Source organism: Podarcis bocagei (genome assembly GCF_964188305.1).
Source record: "Podarcis bocagei genome assembly, chromosome: 10".
Taxonomy (NCBI): Eukaryota; Metazoa; Chordata; class Lepidosauria; order Squamata; family Lacertidae; genus Podarcis; species Podarcis bocagei.
Window position 1 is genome coordinate 4,234,496 of NC_138135.1, and position 12,972 is coordinate 4,247,467.

At 47.1% G+C, this 12,972-nt stretch overlaps 1 protein-coding gene across 10 annotated transcripts in view; it reads left to right on the forward strand.

The window, feature by feature from the left end:
- Positions 1-12,972, forward strand: part of SHANK3 (SH3 and multiple ankyrin repeat domains 3) — a 449,651-nt gene that overhangs the window by 373,749 nt on the left and 62,930 nt on the right. For all 10 annotated transcript variants that reach the window (XR_014012079.1, XR_014012080.1, XM_081209761.1 and 7 more), the window contains one exon: positions 5,192-5,316. Coding sequence is in view for 8 of the 10 variants with exons in the window: in XM_081209761.1 (XP_081065887.1) it covers positions 5,192-5,316 (125 nt within the window). In the remaining 2 variants the exon portion in view is untranslated. The remainder of the gene's footprint in view (positions 1-5,191; positions 5,317-12,972) is intronic.

Sequence of the window (12,972 nt, forward strand, 5' to 3'; positions counted from 1 at the left end):
ACCAGCAGCTTGCAAAACCAGCTGCAAAATGATGCAAAGCAGCTTTCTAAATATATGTGTATATATGGCATGCAATTGGACAATGAAACTGCTATGCAATTCAAGAAGAGCAGCATTTGGTCTGAGCTGGAAGCCAGACTGGAGGTCACGAGCCCAAAGGGAGCTACTGGGCCAGGACAGAGAAGACAAAACTGGGTTGCAGGTTGTTGTGGGGTCAACACCATTGCCAGAGTCAGATTTAGGGTGGTGTGGGTGGTTCTGCCTCACGGGACGCCAAGCCGAGGGGGGGGGGGGCAAAATTGAGACAACTCATATGTGAGAAGATCCATTTGGGGACGCCAAATATTGGACTTGCACACCGTATTATGAAAGATTGCTCCAATTGGTCACTGCCATTGCTTGATTAGCCGTGTGCAACCCCTGCTTTACCGCCGAACCGGCATTTTGCCTGTGTGCTACACCGATCTGAGCATTAAAAGTTTTTGGGTAGGAACAGCAACCTGAGTTCCAAGTTCTTCACGGAGTGGGAACCAGGACAGGTCCAGGGCATCAGGGACTCTGCCAGCCATCCTAGTGGAAGTCAGCTGAGCCCCAGGGCAAGACAGTCTTTGGAACTGGGGCTTGTCAAAAGGTCTCAGGCTTTAGGGTTTTTTTGTTTGCCTGGTCTGGGTCAAAGCTAAATCTGCACAGCGCCAATTGGCTGCCCTTTCTGTCAATTACAAAGCTGCCTTGCCTCTACTTGGAGCCGGCAGTCCATAGCACTGATTGGCCAGCCCTCATGTCAATCACAAAGGCATCCTCCCTTCACTCAACAGTTTTCAAAGTGTTTGGAAACAGTGAAAAACTATGAACAAAACAAACATTTCATCAGATAGACGTATCGGGCACTCAAGTGATTGAGAAGGATTAAAATGAAAAAGGGACACCAAAGATCCAAAAGGATCTCTCCAAATTGGAGAAACAGGCATTTGAATCAGAGAATCCTAGAGTTGGAAGGGACCCTGAGTCCTGTGCAATGCAGGAATCTTGCCCATAGCCATTACTGGGCTCGAACCACCAACCTTTGGGTTAACAGCCAGACTCACCGAGGCAAAAAGTAATAATCCAATTTTGCATATAAACTTATGGGGTTGGCAGTGACCGATGAGGACTAGTATCTTGGCAATGCTTTTGGTAGAAGACCGATAGCTTTTGGTGCTAACTCAGTGACTGCACGGGAATTTAACATTTTAGTCAAGAATGGGAAATATTTTAGTCCAGAGCGGGAAACGTCGTTGGATCCCAGCTCCAGCCAGGCTGGCCAGTGGTCAAAATGATGGGAGCCGCAGTTCCACAACGTCTGGAGGGGCTCCTCTCCCCCAGTTTCACCATCACTGGTTTAAGTTCATAAATTCGGCAAGAGTTCCCCAAAGCCCCCTGGATCCACTCCTTTTTAGCTTGTGGGCTAACCTCTGTTGCAGGTGGTTCTTCACAGAATTGTAGAGTTCCTGCAGTCCTTCGGTTATGCTAATCTCTTTATCACATTTTGCCATTGCAACCATCTCAGATCAATTGTTGGTCTCTTCTGCCTTATTTAGCTCCTTCTCTTACCCCCTCCCCGTTGCCTCTCTGGATGGTTTCCTGCTTCTGAGGCACTTGCTATTTGTTTTCAGATTTGTGCTCCTCCTTTCTTCCCCGTAAAGCGTTTGCGCTCTTCTGCTCACTGGGGCAAGGCGTTCCCTTTTCAAAGGCAGCTTCGCCTCCCTCCCTCGCCTCTCGTCCTCCTGGACCCCTTTCTTCTCCGCAACGCACCTTTCAGCCGGAGCCTCTTTCTTCACGTTAACTGAGACCTTCAAAGGATGCTAAACGCCTTTTGAGAGGCGCATTTCCTTTGCAGGCAGCCATGGAACAATTCTAGCCTTTAGAAATATTTTCAACCACTTCATACGGCGCAGGAATCAGGGCTCCTCCAGTCGACCTCCTTATTCAGCATCCGTCCCGATTCCTTTGCACAAGGCTTGTGCGGAGGGTAGATCACAGCCAGCCTTTATCAAACATTTATTCCGATTTGCTTGCAGGGAGGTTACATGGCAACAAGCAACCATCCTGATTTGCTTACAGGGTTTTTAAACAGCATCCTGTGCATCATTTGATCATCTCCCACTTTTCATTGTCCCTTCCCTAATCACTAAAGGTCCATTTGTTGTTGTTTAAGTGGGTGTGCTGGTCCTGGGGGGGTTACCGTGTGGCGTGGTCTGAGTCCGGTCCTAGGTCGAAGGTAAGGAGGCTGTCCGTCAAGGGCGAAGCGGGGTCCAAGGCAAGGAGCCGGGCGTGGTCAGGAACTCTGGAAGAGCAGGACAGGGTCTGGCAGGAACAGGTTACCATCGAAGTTGCTCCCACAACCTGGGACTGGGCTGACTGGCCTTTATCTCCTCTGAGGCATAGGGCAGCCCCGGCCCACAAGTGACTTGCCTCTCCTGGCCTTAAGGCGAGTACTCCTCCTGTGAGAACTTAGTTCCCTCCGCCTCTCTGCCCTGAGCCTCTGCAGCTCTGGAGAGGCTGGAGGGTTACTGGACCCAGAGGCAACCTCACCTTCCCCTGACAGGGCTGGGAGAGGAGCACCTGCAGGCAATGGGTCCTCCATCACCTCCGGAGCCAGAGTGGATCCATCTGGTGTCTGCTCCTGAGGATCCGGCACAGGTGAGGGTCCTTCAGGTTCAAGCCCCTGCCCCAGCTCAGCCGGCCCTCGAGGCGGGGACTCCTGTGCAGGCTGGGATTCCTCAGGTTAAGCCTCTGAATCGGATTCCCAGGCCATCACAGTGGGTTTGTTGCACTTGGTCAACAGAGCTCTGTAATCCAGTTGTGTTGCAGAAATCTAAATCCTGATTTGCTTACAGGGTTTTTAAACAGCATCCCGTTCATCATTTGATCATCTCCCACTTTTCAATGTCCCTTCCCTAATCACTAAAGGTCCATTTGTTGTTGTTTAAGTGGGTTTGTTACACTTGGTCAACAGAGCTCTGTAATCCAGTTGTGTTGCAGAAATCTAAATTTCTGGAATGCCCTTCATTTGCTCCTTGCAAATCCTGAGAGCCTGAATGTGACCTTAGGCTGAAAGTAATATCTTTGATGCGGGAAGTGCTGTGGTCTAAACCACTGAGCCTTGGGCTTGCCAATCAGAAGGCCGGCGGTTCGAATCCCCGCGACGGGGTGAGCTCCTGTTGCCCGGTCCCTGCTCCTGCCAACCTAGCAGTTCAAAAGAACATCAAAGTGCAAGTAGATAAATAGGTACCACTCCCGCAGGAAGGTCAATGGTGTTTCCGCGCACTGCTCTGGTTCGCCAGAAGCGGCTTAGTCAAGCTGGCCACATGACCCGGAAGCTGTACGCCGGCTCCCTCGGCCAGTAAAGCGAGATGAGCGCCGCAACCCCAGAGTCGGCCACGACTGGACCTAATGGTCAGGGGTACCTTTATCTTTACCTAATATCTTTGAATTTCCCCTAAATCCCACCCTGGCCAAAATAAGCTTGTTACATGGCTACCTTCCAGCCACCATGGAGGCAGATTTTAGCAATTAAGTTAGATACTTCCCTTGAAGTAGCAACAGTTTCATTTTTGGATTCTTTAAGACTGTGATGGAAGCCATCAGGTGGGTGTCTAAATGGTTCTGACAGCCAGTGTTCCTTGGACAGACTCCAGAACATCTGCGTTTGTCAACATGCTTTAACACCAGAACTTGTGGACATGTAATGAAGCTGAATGCTGGAAGGTTCGGGACAGATAAAAAAAAGTCCTTCATGCAGTGCATAGTTTATTTTATTTTATTTGTGCTTTTCATGTTCATACATTTCACTAATTTTACAATCATTTTAACACTTCAAATCTTGACTTCCTTCCCCCTCTTTCTGCAGTTCCTTAAATTTATTTTTAATATCTTCTGCATATCCAAATTAACTTAATTTGTTCATTTATTCATCTGCTTTAATTATATAGTCTTATAAAACTGCAGGTTATCACAATAACCCTGCCAATGTTCTTATCTGTTTGCAATTTATCTGTAAATATTGAACAAACCATTTCCCTTCTTTTATAAAAAGTTTGTTATCTTGATTTCTTGTTCTTCTGGTAAGTTTTGCCATTACTTTATATTCCCGAAGTTTTTGTATCCATTCTTCCTTTGCTGGGACTTCTGCTTCTTTCCATCTGGGGGCGAGTAGCATTCTTGCCGCTGTAGCAGCATACATGAATAAGTTTCTATACAGTTTAGGTAGTTCTGCCCCTATAATGCTCAAAAGAAAAGCTTCTGGTTGTTTTTTTTTACAAACATTATTTTAAACATCCTTTTAATTTCATTATATATCATTTCCCAGTAAGCTTTAACCTTACTATAGTCCATAGTTAAACACAGGAGGCAGGGATGGTCACCAACTTGGGTTTTACAATTTAATATTCAACACAATCATCATAAACACAATACAAAGAATACAAATATTCTGATTGATATTTTTTTTTAAAAAAACCCCAACCCAAACACATAAAAGATGAACGATAAAATTCTTGCTTAACAATAATAGTGATAATAATACAGTCATACCTTGGAAATCAAATGGGCAATCTGTTCCGGAAGTTCATTTGACTTCCAAAACATTCAGAAACCAAAGTGTGACTTCCGATTGGCTGCAGGAAGCTCCCACAACCAATCGGAAACCCCGTCAGACGTTTGGCTTCCAAAAGAACGTTCGGAAACCGAAACACTCACTTCTGGGTTTCGATCGTTCAGAAGCTGATTTGTTCAGGAGCCAAGGCGTTTGAGATCCAAGGTACAACTGTAACAACAATAACTGCCTCTTCCATTTAAGTGGGAAACATTGAAATAATAAAAATAAAAGACCTTCTCTTTCGTGTAGGTTCTCCACCTGTGGGTCCCCAGATGCTGTTGGACTACAACTCCCATCATCCCTGAGCTCTGGCCTTGCTAGGTAGGGGTGATGGGAGTTGTAGTTCAACAACATCTGGGGACCCACAGGTGGAGAAAGACTGGTGTAGGCCTTGACTATGGTTAGGAAGCTGCCTGGCAGCTGAGCAAACTGTGGCCTGGGAACATTTTGCAGTCTCCAGGAATCGCTCGCTGGCGCCGTCTCTTCTCCTCCCCACATTTGGACGCGCAAATCCCAGCTTCCTCCCCTTTGACTGAGGGTCTCTCTTCGTTTCAGCGGAGACTCCGATCGAGGAGTTCACCCCGACGCCTGCATTCCCGGCTCTCCAATACCTGGAGTCCGTGGACGTGGAAGGTGTGGCCTGGCGAGCAGGACTTCGCACGGGAGACTTCCTGATTGAGGTGAGTCCCGGAAAAGCGTGGCCAGCAAAGGAGGAGGGTCAAATCTGCCCACCGTGGGAACTGGGGTTCTCCTCTGTGCTAGATAAAGGAGCTCTTTATTTATTGCATTTATCTGTTACATTTCTGTTAACGGAAAAATCCGAGGGCTCCCTTGGACAAAAACAAAGACACCAACCAGGATTGCTTGGAGCAAAACAGCAGCCTGTAGGCTTGGCCTTTATTGATCTGTTGCAACAGGGTGTTCCCCTCACTTGCAGGAGAGAGGAAAAGACACAGAAAAATGGCGTGCAAGGCCTTATAAAGACTTTTGAAATTGCCACCCTGTAGATCAAGACCACTCCCAGAAACATCATACATACATCACAGAAGGGGTGTAACCTAAGACCACCACTCAGATACATCACACCTACATCACAGAAATTTTAATGTTGTTTTTTTCCTGTCAGAGTTTATCTCCTGTCTGGCAAGTTGCTTGATTGGATTGCCTGGGGAGCCTGGCCATTCTTTTGTAGTGATAATACTTAGTTCCTGGGCCAGGTCACAGGCTCACACCCTATTCAAACACGAGGCATACCCTTAAGACAGGATTTGTGAAGGAAAAGACAATGGGGAGGCTTTTCCAGTTTGACCTTGCAGAGAAAATATTTGCTCAGTTTAGGAATCAAAATGGTTCCAGGTTGGTCTTCCTGTGCTGATCTATGTATGTGCTTGGTTAGTACACTTATGAACATTATCATATCTGGGCTGCATCAATAGGAGTATAGCATCTAGATCAAGGGAAGTAATAGTGCCACTGTATTCTGCTCTGGTCAGACCTCACCTAGAGTACTGTGTCCAGTTCTGGGCACTACAGTTCAAGAAGGACACTGACAAACTGGAACGTGTCCAGAGGAGGGCAACCAAAATGGTCAAAGGCCTGGAAACGATGCCTTATGAGGAACGGCTAAGGGAGCTGGGCATGTTTAGCCTGGAGAAGAGGAGGTTAAGGGGTGATATGATAGCCATGTTCAAATATATAAAAGGATGTCACATAGAGGAGGGAGAAAGGTTGTTTTCTGCTGCTCCAGAGAAGCGGACACGGAGCAATGGATCCAAACTACAAGAAAGAAGATTCCACCTAAACATGAGGAAGAACTTCCTGACAGTAAGAGCTGTTCGACAGTGGAATTTGCTGCCCAGGAGTGTGGTGGAGTCTCCTACTTTGGAGGTCTTTCAGCAGAGGCTTGACAACCATATGTCAGGAGTGCTCTGATGGTGTTTCCTGCTTGGCAGGGGGTTGGACTCGATGGCCCTTGTGGTCTCTTCCAACTCTATGATTCTATGATTCTATGATTCTAAAAGAGGAGATATGAGATCCACCTTCAGATATCTCCATGGCTGTCACATGGAAGAGGGAGCCAGCTTTTTCTCTTGCTCTGAAGAGTGAGACACAAACCAATGGTTTCAAACGACAAGAAAGGCTTCTGACTAAACACCAGGTAGACCTTTCTGAGGGCAAGTGGAAGGGTGTTGGACTCTCCTTCGCTGTAGGTTTTTCAGGAGAGGTGGAATCACCACCTGCCAAGGCTTCTTTACCTGCGACTCCTGGATTTCAAGGCGTTGGACCCCTTGAACCTTCGGATCCCCTTCCAACCCTTCTGTGATTCTACAGTTCTATGAAAATCTTCCATAGGTGTCGCCATGCTTGTCTGTTGCAAGTGGACTCTCATCCATGAATCAGTGTACTCTTGAATGTCCTGTTGCTGCTCTGTCTATTGCAGATTTAAAAACTTTTTGCTGTTACATTTGTTGTTTTAGGATTTGGCAAGTGGTTGTTTTGAGTCCTTAATGCATGTGTTTGTGTTTTTAAGAACACTGTGTACAAATATTTAACAGCAGTAGGGGTGGCTGTGGCAGTACAGTGGTACCTTGGTTCTCAAATGCCTTGGTAGTCAAACGCCTTGGTTCCCAAACACCGAAAACCCGGAAGTAAGTGTTCTGGTTTTCGAACTTTTTTGGAAGCTGAACGTCTGCTGTGGTTGTTGGCTATTGTTTCCAGGGTGCCTGCACCAATCAGAAGGTGTGCCTTGGTTTTCGAACATTTCGGAAGTCAAATGGACTTCCAGAACAGATTAAGTTTGGCACTTTTGTTTTTGCTCTCTTATTTATTTTATAGGATAGTACATTGATTATTGCTTTCATTTTATGAATCAATATGCTTTCATTTTATGAATCAACAGTGTCATTAAAGAGTAAAATTCATGTTAAATGGCTGTTTTAGGGGTTGTTTTTAAAAGTTTGGAACGGATTAATCCATTTTGCATAACTTTCTATGGGAAAGCGCACCTTGGTTTTGGAACGGATTAAGTTTGAGAACCAAGGTACCACTGTATTGTGAGATGTCGTCATCATAGCCATTGCAAACCCCTTTCCCAATCAAAGGAAAAGGTGAGCATATTTTTGGGCAGTTTAAAAAGCAGGCCTTCCCTCTGCCCTCTTCTTGCACCAGCCTTGCCCTTAGCCTGGGTCCAGCTACACATTTTCTTGCCCCTATGGGGTGGTGAGAGGGGGCTTGCCATGCCCTTTACCAATGAGTTGTGGGGTGCTTTGGCACTGGGCAGAGGGAGAAAGCTTCAGCCTCCGGAGTCAGCAAATGCATCATAGGAAGAAAGGTCACAAAAGGGCAGAAGCAGCTGGTCTGCTAACGTTTATTTAAAATCCGTCCTTGCTGCCTTCCTCCTTTGCAACAGGGCCTCCCAAGGCAGCTGGCAATAAGAGGAGATGAACTTGCCATAGACGCACGGTCTGCGCTTGCTTTTGTTTTAAGGGAGTTGGCAGCGGTGAAGACGAATGGCATTTTATGGTGCCGTTTGTCACTAGCAATGCCACCAGCCGAATCCCAGAAGTGTGGCCGTATTTCACGCATTACTTAACAGCAGCCAGGGAGCAGCTGGCAAGAGGGAGAATCACGTTTCCCGGCTGGTGGGATGTGCAAAGGCAAAGTCCAGGGGAGGCATGCCTGGATCTGGTGGAGCAGGAAACTTGTGCATTTCAGTGCATGAAGAAAAGGTCTTCCTCCAGCCCTGTTCTCCTGCAGCTAAGGTCTGTGGGTCATGCATGGAGAAGACCTGGGGTTCAGTTGTGTGGCGAGTTCCCACCCTGCCCCCCAGGCAGAAATAATGGCACATGACACAATTATTAAAGTGAATAGGCTGAAAAAGGCCACAACTTCATTGGTTACAGGTGATGAGCGGTATTGGCTTAGGCATTGGACCTAACCGACTACCGTATTTTTCGCTCTATAAGATGCACCAGACCACAAGACACACCTAGTTTTTGGAGGACGAAAACAAGAAAAAAAATATTCTGTATCTCAGAAGCCAGAACAGCAAGAGGGATCGCTGCGCAGTGAAAGCAGCAATCCCTCTTGCTGTTCTGGCTTCTGGGATAGCTGCGCAGCCTGCATTCGCTCCATAAGACGCACACACATTTCCCCTTACTTTTTAGGAGGGGAAAAATGAGTCTTATAGAGCAAAAAATACGGTATATCTGACTCCAGCCTGTCTGCTTGAAGTCGGGAAGGGTTACCACCAGTAGGGGGAGTCCTGCTGATGCACATCAACTAGGAACTCCCCTGGGGTCACCAATAGGGGGCGTGCCTTAGGCCCTCACCTCCCTAGGCTTCGGACAGGGCCACGTCCCCCCAGAATCCATTAACGAACTACCCTTCCAAATGCGGGGCAGGTGATGGCACTACCTCCCCTTTTCCATCTACAGAACAATACCAATGCCTAACAGCCAATACCAAGAAAGTTGTGGTGATTTGCTACGAGGTAGGTGAAAACCAAGTGGCTGGTGCCAATTTGCCAAGAGGAAAAATTCCTACCAGGCCCCTCGACCAACCGAGGTCCATAGCAAGGTCAAAGGAAGCAAACCTTCAAGGGCGGAAGGGTGGGAAAACCGGAGCAGCTGGGGAACGGACAAAGAGGGAGATCCCCAGCTGCGTTCTGCCTTAAATAGGGCAGGCCACACCCCCAGAGCATCCCAACTGGCCAGCCAGAGGGTGACGCAGCTGGGAATCCCCCAATCGTGCAGGGGCTGGCCTCCCACCCCCCGGGTACGTGGAGGGGCTGTGAAGCCCGCAACCCCACCTCCTCCCTAAGGCAGAAGTGGCTTTCCCAGAAAGAACAGCAGGCACAACTGAGATGCCCCCAAGGGAAACCCTCTATGAGGACCCAAACAAAAGAGCCTTCTTCCCAGTCAAGCTTGCAAAAATTTACCATTTGCCCAATAATAAATGCTGGAAATGTAAAGAAACAGAAGGTACATTCTTTCACCTTTGGTGGACGTGCCCAAGGATAAAGGCTTTCTGGGAAATGATATATAATGAACTGAAAAGGTATTTAAATATACCTTCTTGAAGAAACCAGAGGCCTTTCTTCTGGGCATTGCCGGCCAATTGGTGTTAAAGAAGGACAGAACTTTCTTTATGTATGCCACAACAGCAGCAAGAATACTTATTGCAAAGTATTGGAAGACACAAGATCTACCCACTTTGGAAGAATGGCAGATGAAGGTGATGGACTATATGGAATTGGCAGAAATGACTGGCAGAATCCGAGACCAGGGAGAAGAGTCTCTGGAAGAAGACTGGAAGAAATTTAAAGACTATCTACAGAAATATTGTAAAATTAATGAATGATAGAATGATGTTGGATAGCAACTAAGGGGTTTCCAGCTGTAATGATTTAAGAGAATATGAAAAAAGGGTTATAAATGGGTTAAAATCTAATGGTAAGGATTTGCTGAACCAATAAATTGAAGTGGAATACAAAAAAGGGAGGTATGAGGAGGTCCGGGAAATAAGTTAAAAGAAAATAAGTAAAAGAAATAATGTATGTTTTTAACTGTTTTTATTTTGTATTTTTCTTTTTCATTTTTTCTGTTATATTTAAAAAAAATTAATAAATATTTTATAAAAAAACAACAACAAAAGAGGCTTCTTCCCTCCTGTGTTTTTGAGCAACTGATATTCGGAAGCATTTCTGCCTCCGACCACAGAAGCACAGCCATCTAGGCTAGTAGTCATTGGTAACCCTCATTATTATTATTTTGTACCTTTGCTCTGCACATAGCAGCTAGTGTCAAGGTAATGTGATTTCCCCCTATTACTTGGCTTTGGTCCAGTATACCTGAAGGAGCATCTCCACCCCCATTGTTCACTGAGGTCCAAATCTAAGTGCCTTCTGGCGGTTCCCTCCCTGCAAGAAGTGAAGTTGCTGGGAACCAGGCAGAGGGCCTTCTCGGTGGTGGCTCCCTCCCTGTGGAACGCCCTCCCATCAGATGTCAAGGAAATAAACAACTACCTGACTTTTAGAAGACATCTGAAGGCAGCCCTGTTTAGGGAAGTTTTTAATGTTTGACGTTTTATTGTGTTTTTAATATTCTGTTGGGAGTTGCCCAGAGTGGCTGGGGAAACTCAGCCAGATGGTTGGGGTATGAATAATAAATTATGATGATGATGATGTGCTGGAGAGAGGAGAGCTTCTGTGTGCCTTGGCATGGCCTCTTCATCACCAGACACCTAGAACTTCCATCCAGGTTTGAGCACTGGGAAATCTCCCTTTGAGTTTTCCCTCTGGCTAGGCACAGTTAAGTTCCTCTCCTGCCGCATCTTCAGAGTTGGCCAATTCATAGAATCACAGCATGATAGATTTGGAAGGGACCCTGAGGGTCATCTACTCCAACCCCCCCTCTGGAATGCAGGAATCTCAATTTGATCGCACATGACAGATGACATTCACAAAGGCAGCCTCTAAGGATTCCATCAGAGGGGCTGCATTCTCGGAAAGCAACTTTATATTTCAGGGCAGAGGGCAAAATCTGGAATTGTCTTCCTGCTGCTCCTCTTTTTGATAACAGGGCTCATCATCGCTCCCAGAAAACTTGTTTCTGGATCAGCGACAGAGCTATTACCACAGCGCTACAAAAGCAAAGGGCTGCGAAGAAACGTCTTCACCATTGACCAGATAAAAGAGACTCCGAGAATGAAGATTAATTTTGCATTTGTTCAAGCGGAGGCCATTGCAGAGCAGAGCAGCCTCAGAGCTGTTTATCTGTGACGTGTAATGTGGCTTCTTGCACAGCAGGCGGTCCTTTTGAACCATCATCCCTAGAAAAAGAAGGAAGACTGGTTCTCTGGAATGACACTCTGGTGAGCCTGTTCAGACATGACGCTGGCCACAACCCTGGGTTGGGCAAATGTGGAAGTAACTGAGCACTGGCTTTCCCTCTTCGGAGCGTAGCCATTGTGGCAAGGAGCCACCCAGAGCCCTCTCCTCCTCCTTGAATTTGCCCAGTCCTCTTCCTATCCTCTTATGCCCAGGGTTCGCTCTGATTGTTTATAAATACACAACCGCTTTGAGGTCCTCTCCCCTAGCATGGAAGACGAAGAGCAGACTCCATTTGAGGATCTCTCCCTCATTACAGTCGATCAGGTATATGAAGACGAGCAGCAAAGTCAGTCCTCAGGGAATGTGCAGGCGACCTTGGAACGGACAGCTCACGGAAGAACCCCGACCAAACCTAAGAGGAGGCGTGTAGTGGTGATAGGGGATTCCCTACTGAGGGGAACAGAAGCAGTGATCTGTGGGCCTGACAAGATGTCTCGGGAAGTGTGCTGTCTCCCCGGGGCTAAGATCCAAGATGTAACTGAACGACTGCAAGGAATCATAAAACCCACTGACAAATACCCCTTCCTCTTGGTTCATGTGGGAACCAATGACACTGCAAGCAATAGCCTCCAGAAGATCAAAAGAGACTACGAGGCTCTCGGCAGGAAATTGAAGCAACTAAATGCACAAATTGTCATCTCATCTGTCCTCCCAGTTGAACAACGTGGCCCAGGGAGAGAGGGAAAAATAGTGGAAGTGAACAGCTGATGGTGTTTCCTGCTTGGCAGGGGGTTGGACTCGATGGCCCTTGTGGTCTCTTCCAACTCTATGATTCTATGATTCTATGATTCTATGATTCTTATGTCAGAGTTGAGGGATCTGCCAGGACGATTTGGTCTCCACCTTGCCACCCCGGCTGGCAGAACTCCAGCCTGTCTGGGGAGACCCTAAAGAGACCCCCCAAGTGATTTTTGTCCATGTGCCTTTCATTAAATTTCATCTTTTGTTGCTATTGCTGCTGCTGCCTTCTTTTCAGTGTGCAAAACCGGCTATTTTTGCAAGTCTAATTAAGAGGAATGACATTCAACACTTTTGAGCAAGATTTTCTATTTTGAACCAACATTTCAGTTTTCTGACTGGGGAGAGAAAGGAAGCTGAGGGATGTCATTGGGAGCAGCCGGCATTTGAAGCAAACAGCTTTTGTTTCAGAAACGTTGACTCACCGCAAGCCCACCTCTGTCCCAGACGCTGTGGCCTTCAGGGCTCAGGTGTGCTTTGGGAAGGTTCATCTGGCTAGGTGGTACCTAGCTGGTAGACTCTGGGACTGGCATGGCGCCACTGAGCCCAGCTGGCTCTGAGCACTGGAGCAGCTGGTTTCAGATGTTGTGAGCAGCCCCCTCCATCCACAGCTGCCACCAGGCCTGTCTCAGATTCTCCTCTGGTTAAGAGAGCATTCTAAGGCTCAGACCTCCGGAGCCAGGTCCCAGAAGCCACTCTGCCATCA